General features: G+C 38.2%; 2 protein-coding genes across 2 annotated transcripts; both read right to left on the reverse strand.

Moving 5' to 3' along the window:
* Positions 1-1,559, reverse strand: LOC132547417 (uncharacterized). Its single transcript, XM_060211174.1, has 3 exons — positions 1,503-1,559; positions 730-868; positions 1-200 (listed from the first exon to the last, which is right to left on the reverse strand). The coding sequence occupies exons 1-3, from the start codon at positions 1,557-1,559 to the stop codon at positions 1-3; spliced, it is 396 nt and encodes a 131-aa protein (XP_060067157.1).
* A 2,732-nt stretch (positions 1,560-4,291) lies between these two features.
* Positions 4,292-5,465, reverse strand: LOC132547447 (uncharacterized). Its single transcript, XM_060211202.1, has 3 exons — positions 5,402-5,465; positions 5,043-5,181; positions 4,292-4,514 (listed from the first exon to the last, which is right to left on the reverse strand). The coding sequence occupies exons 1-3, from the start codon at positions 5,456-5,458 to the stop codon at positions 4,315-4,317; spliced, it is 396 nt and encodes a 131-aa protein (XP_060067185.1). The 5' UTR covers positions 5,459-5,465; the 3' UTR covers positions 4,292-4,314.
* Between the last annotated feature and the right edge of the window lie 686 nt (positions 5,466-6,151).

The raw sequence follows: 6,151 nt of genomic DNA on the forward strand, positions 1-6,151 counted from the left end.
TTACGGTGATACACACAAGTAACTTCCGGGCCCTTGGTAAACCATACCCCTCTTGCTAACCGCAAGAGAGTCAGGATTCAATAAAGTCGGTCCAGACGACACGAACTTACAGGACAGTCCAGGACTGCATTCACAATGGCCATTCATCTTGCCAAACACGCTACATGTCTCGTTCTGAAGCTTATAGCGCTCACAATAACCTGTCGCGAGAAATAACTTATTTACAATTCAACAAATACGAAACGCAACCATTGTTTCGTGTACAAGTTCCGAGTGTGAACATTTGATGATTCCTTGTGCCAAATTTTTAGAATGGGGTGAAGTCTTTTCATAATTACTTGAGTGACAAAAGTGAACATGCAAAACTCGGGATTACCGCTGGAAACATCAAAAGAAATTCCAGAAATAGCGGCTTCCCAATCAGCGCCATGACTAAACATACACAGATAGGGTCCATTTTATACACCTAGCAGGAATTTTGAAAATCCATGCAGTCATCTCGGAAAAAGAGAAACGATAAACAAACCAAATTGCCAAAATCATGTCGGTCAATTTAGATTTAGGTCTGGTAAACTTGAACAAAGTAGAATTTAAATAATGAACGCTAGAAAGACCTATTCAGTATTCCCTAAACATTTAAAAATTGTTTTAGGAGAGAGTGACCATGGACGAATGGCATCCCAAAGACTTGTGAGGATAAAAAAATCCTTGGGATTCCGGGTAACAAACCTCCTTGGTGAAGATTCATCAGATCTTGTGGTAGTGCTATCTGGTTGAGCTGCTGTCTTTTACGGCTCATGATCATTGGTCCCTCGTGGTAGTAACAACACTCCCCACTTCCACATTCGTCATCTCTTTTACAGCTTGTCTAAAACCATAGAATTTATCACGTACGCACTACAAATATGACGTTAGCATTCTCAGCAATCAGTTCACGACCCGTCCCTATTTTTAAAAACACTATAAAAACACTATAAAAACACTCTTATTTTGCTGATGTTTGTTTGCTAGCGATCCAAATCAGCACTTTTCCCCGGAGTCAAATTTAATACTTTACATACACTGGCCTATGTCATATTACCTGGTAAGAAAATGGTCGTCATACCAACAGCGGTTTGGAAAAGGAATGAAATGCATGTTTGAAAACATCCTGAACTTCCGCAAGAAGCTGAGGAGAGATCAGGTGTTCCAGACGAGTATGCATCATTTCTGAATGTGATAAACTGCATTGCTTTGACAGATATTGACCAAATTTCTACTTTGTTGTAAATCTTTCAATGTATGTTGGTCAATGCCTTTACTTCAGAAGTCAGTGTAAAAAATAAGTAAACATTTTAAAAGTCCATACCTTCTGACCCCCACCGTCCTTGATGAAACGTGTCTTTTGTAATAAAACAGTTTTTGTTGATGGTTAAGGGGCATTAACCATATGCATCTATTTTCTCTAGCTAGATATTGTTACATATTGATCAGTAATAACAACGAACATGTATACAGCTTACCCTTGCAGACACAAGGACCAGGCAAACTCCAAGGATAACAGCTATTTCCTTGAACATTGTGTTTGGTTGCTACAAAAGACGTAGTGTTGGCGGCGAAGTCGTGATTATATACAAGACTGAAGGTCACTGAGATAAGCTTTTCTAGGGATCGGCATGATGTAGAGCACGTAATTGGACACCTACAGTGTAGGACTCTGGTCACGTCACTGGACACCTACAGTGTAGGACTCTCGTCACGTCACTGGACACGTCACTGGACACCTACAGTGTAGGACTCTAGTCACGTCACTGGACACCTACAGTGTAGGACTCGTCACGTCACTGGGCACCTACAGTGTAGGATTCTCGTCACGTCACTGGACACCTACAGTGTAGGACTCTCGTCACGTTTACGATGATCGAGTTGTGATGGGTTTACTTCGAGTTCGGTAACACATACAAATCTTAAACAGTCCTCAAAATAACTACCATCCAATCTTTAACGCTCAGTACATAACCCAATCGTAACCTATTCCGTCTTTGTGGACGTCTATTTATTATCATTGTTTGAGAGAATGATGTCGTAAGGTTGTAAGAGAAAGACGTAAATTAATGACATACTTATCTACACCTGCTCACGAGATTATTGTGGTTTTAATAGGGATATATATAGGACAACTAAAACTCTCACGAGAGGCGATAACTCTCAAGGTTATTATGACATTAACAGGCATATATATAGGACAATTAAAAGTAACAAACAGAATGGCACGCGTGGTTCTTACTTATTGAAGAGGTAAATGAGAAGACGGCGTGAACTGGGATGTCTTGTAATAAAATGATTTTTCATCGCTCCGTTTCTACTTAGTTCCATTGCTTATCAGTAAATTTACGAACCAGATATACAGTTCACGTGGGTTTGTTATCGACAATGAACTAGACCACAGGAAAATTGGAACGCAAGAAAAAAAATATCTGTTGAACATGGATCATACGGAGAAGGTTTAGATTCGCATGGTTGAAACTAACAATTAAATCGTACAGTGTTCTTGGTTTCAACGTAAACGTATTTTACTCCAGGCATACAATGTGAAAAAACCTGGTACATTGTCACCAGCTAACGTAGGAATCAGTACTCTCAACTTTTATGGAGACGTGATGGAAGTAACGTGGAGTCATAGCAACTCACCTGCTTCTACGGACTAGGATGTTTGCGAATAAAGAATTGTTTTGAAATTAAAGATCTTGGTCCCAAAATCATGATTAGTATGGAAAATGTCGACAACTGACAGATAAACTCACAATACAGGGTTTCGAACGCTGTTGATGAAAACGACGGAGAAGATTTGAGGTCTTCATAACGATCTCATTGGGAAATACATTTCTATGTGGGATATCAAGTTGGATGTATTTGATGCTCGTTTTTATGCCTGGTTGTTATGTTATTTACCTTGTCCTCTTCGGACTCGCTGGGCGGGTATATGAAGCAGACTCTTGCCCTTTCGGAACTCTTTATATATATTTCTTTTGTCATATTTTGCCTTAGTTTCATCGAATTTTAGTTTGAATTCGTATTCTCTTCACATGTCAGTAATTTCTTCGTCACAGTAATGACTTCTTCAAAACTAAACCGATCCAATGACATGTTTATGTCACCGCTTAGTATTTACATGGATTACTAGATATAAACGGTTTACAGAGTTCTGTCTTCAGAATATGTTATTTGGGAGGTTTCATTTTTTCATTTTCGAAATACCTGGAACTTAGGGGGACTGGATCCATGTAAACTTTAATCGGCATTGAAATACTGTGGGCGGAATAAAAAAAAAAACAAAGAACAAATTTAAGTAATAAAGTAATACCCTGTTTTCCAGCTCCTGTTTGTTTTTGTGTGTGTTTTAAATGTGTTTTTAAATAGATAGTGGAAACCATTTATACATTAATTAAAGTGTACAGTATCGTGGAATATACAAAACAGGTGGATTCTGGCTTATAAAACGCGCTTTGAAAATGTACGGGCACTGTCACTAAGGTAATCACGTACACATGCAGGTACATTGCCGAGTAAATACTGTTATAACTCTAGACTTAAACACGACGGACAATTAATAATTCAAGTCTTGTGGATATAAATAGCCTATATACACACCGCAGTGCACAGCGGAACTCAAGTGGATATTTGTCGAGAACCGTCAGAGGAATGATCAGAGAATGACCAATCAAACATTACTAAATCTTCAAGATTTTCACAGACCGTTGCTTTGCGGGTTCACACATGCATACATCATCCCTTAATGATCAGGACTACCCTTATCAATAATGATCCTTTCTAGAGGGAAGGACGGGATATTGAGATACGGAGTGGGAAACCCACTAAAATGTCATCTCTTCCGAGTATGTAAAAATTCCAGAATATTAGCATTAGACACCAATTAAAGTCATCCCCGCCCCACCCTCGTGGAGGACTGGTGAGAGATGAAGCAGAAAAGGGGTTGAAATTCCATAGTTTAAACTTTGAAAATAATTATAATAAGCCTTTAAAGTCAAGAATCTATAATAACTACAAAACTGAGAAAATAAGAGTGACCTATTTTGTTTATTCTGAAATATGCAAATGTAAGATGAAGCTTTTTCAGCGGAAGCAGTTGAGGGTTTTCTCCAAAGTAAAATAGGTAAATAAAAACAATTAAAGATACGCACTTTTTACGAAATTAGTGCCTAAAGTTGAATAATCTCCAAATCAAAATACTCCAGAATCTTAACTAATTTTTCACCTATAACTCTGTGAAATCACAATTACAACGGCCATATCTTATTTAAATCATATCTTTATTCAGTGCTGAACACACAAGTATCTGCCGGGTCCCTGGTACACCATGCTTCTCTTGCTGGCGACAATAGAGTCGGGACCCAATAAAGCCGGCCCGGATGACACGAACTGACAGGACAGTCCTGGCCCGCATTCACAGTGACCATTCATTTTACCAAACATGTTACAACTCTCGTTCTCAAGCTTGTACCGCTCACAATAGCCTGGCAACGAAAATGTTTTATTTAAGTTATACTGCAACAAAAACGAAATGTATGTAAGTATTAGAAGGCACGTAATACGTTCTCCCGAACACTCCATCCACATAACATATTTTCATGAAAATTTGGAAGGCGGTTTTTCATGACAGTAAACAAAAAGTTCTAGAGAGATATTGGTGCCACGTGTACCACCGGGTTTCTTTCTCCTGACGAGCTTGACAATACAGAAAGAATCAAAACACTTATACTGTTTTGTTGAAAATATCTCCTGTCGAAGTGAATTGTTCAACAAGAAATATTCTGATTGTTACAAAACCAAACAAACGAAAGAAATATTTATCTCATGGCAAGTTTCAAACTTCTCCTAAGGGTCCATGTAGGACTCGACACCTCTGAGTTAGAGAAAGAAGACAAATGAGTGATAAATAGTCCCAAGTGTCTGTCATGGTGTGTTTCAAACACACTTAATAGTGACAAAAACAAAGATGGACCATTTGAGGACTGAGGTACGTATAATTCTCAATAACCAACCTCCCTGGTGCAGATTCATCAGATCTTGTGGTAGTGCTATCTGGTTGAGCTGCTGTCTTTTACGGCTCATGATCATTGGTCCCTCGTGGTAGTAACAACACTCCCCACTTCCACATTCGTCATCTCTTTTGCAGCTTGTCTAAAACCACAAAATACAAAATATTTTCACTAGTTTATCTCTTTCAGCATGTCTTGGTAAACGATACTACATGATGTAGGCCATCATTTACTGGGAGAACTACCAAACAATAACCAAATATACCCTTTAGCTAAATACTGTTATCACGGTAAACACAGTAAGAGAAACTGTCACATAACGTATACATTTAGATATAAGGTTAGCGAGGACTGATTATTACCCTTGCAGACACAAGGACCAGACACAATCCAAGGATGACAGCTATTTCCTTCAACATTGTGGTAGGTTGTTGACGGAGTGTTGGCGGCGAAGCCGACTGCATGTTTATATACAAGACTGAGGGTCACAGAGATAAGGATCGACATAATAACATCTAGTGCAATGTACTGGACTGACTTAGGAGTGGGCGTGTGTTATAACAAAACCATGAAAGTTTATTGGTAAATTGGTGATTATGATTAAGAAAGATTCGAGGTTCTGATATACCGTATATATATGTCTTAAAGCGGATGACAAATTCGACAAAAACATATCTGTGTTTCCTGCTTCTACCCGAAAAATTCTGGTGGGCAAAAAACAATTTATCAATATTATCATTGCCATAATTTTTATGTATGTTTGCTTGCTTTTTGCACTGATATTTGAATATAAAGAACATAGCAAACAAAAATAAACAATTAGTATTTTGGTGAGTATCTATAATATTTAAGCAATGTAAGCGATATAGAGTTATCACATTCAGAAGGGATACCTGTCTTCTTTTGGTTTGTTTGTGCAAGGTGGGCGTTAAGCAATGATTGAAAATCGGGTGATGTGCAAAAATCTCCCAACATTAGTATTTTCCCCAAAACAGCTCAGCCAATCCTCAAAAAGCTTGATTAGTTTTAAGTACTTTTTCATTGGAGAAAGAGTTGGGCATAACCTTAAAACGGTTTTACGAACGAACCCTAATCTCACCTTTACTTTATGT

This window comes from Ylistrum balloti, unplaced genomic scaffold, assembly GCF_031769215.1.
Source record: "Ylistrum balloti isolate Yb309-2 unplaced genomic scaffold, AGI_CSIRO_Ybal_v1 Utg369954, whole genome shotgun sequence".
Taxonomy (NCBI): Eukaryota; Metazoa; Mollusca; class Bivalvia; order Pectinida; family Pectinidae; genus Ylistrum; species Ylistrum balloti.

Coding starts and splice junctions, on each gene's coding strand:
- LOC132547417 (XM_060211174.1), bottom strand. CDS start 1,559: ATGTTCAAGGAAATAGCTGTTATCCTTGGAGTTTGCCTGGTCCTTGTG. Junction 869..1,502: donor TGGTCCTTGTGTCTGCAAGG/GTAAGCTGTATA, acceptor CTATGGTTTTAG/ACAAGCTGTAAAAGAGATGA. Junction 201..729: donor GATGAATCTTCACCAAGGAG/GTTTGTTACCCG, acceptor TTCTCGCGACAG/GTTATTGTGAGCGCTATAAG.
- LOC132547447 (XM_060211202.1), bottom strand. CDS start 5,458: ATGTTGAAGGAAATAGCTGTCATCCTTGGATTGTGTCTGGTCCTTGTG. Junction 5,182..5,401: donor TGGTCCTTGTGTCTGCAAGG/GTAATAATCAGT, acceptor TTGTGGTTTTAG/ACAAGCTGCAAAAGAGATGA. Junction 4,515..5,042: donor GATGAATCTGCACCAGGGAG/GTTGGTTATTGA, acceptor TTTCGTTGCCAG/GCTATTGTGAGCGGTACAAG.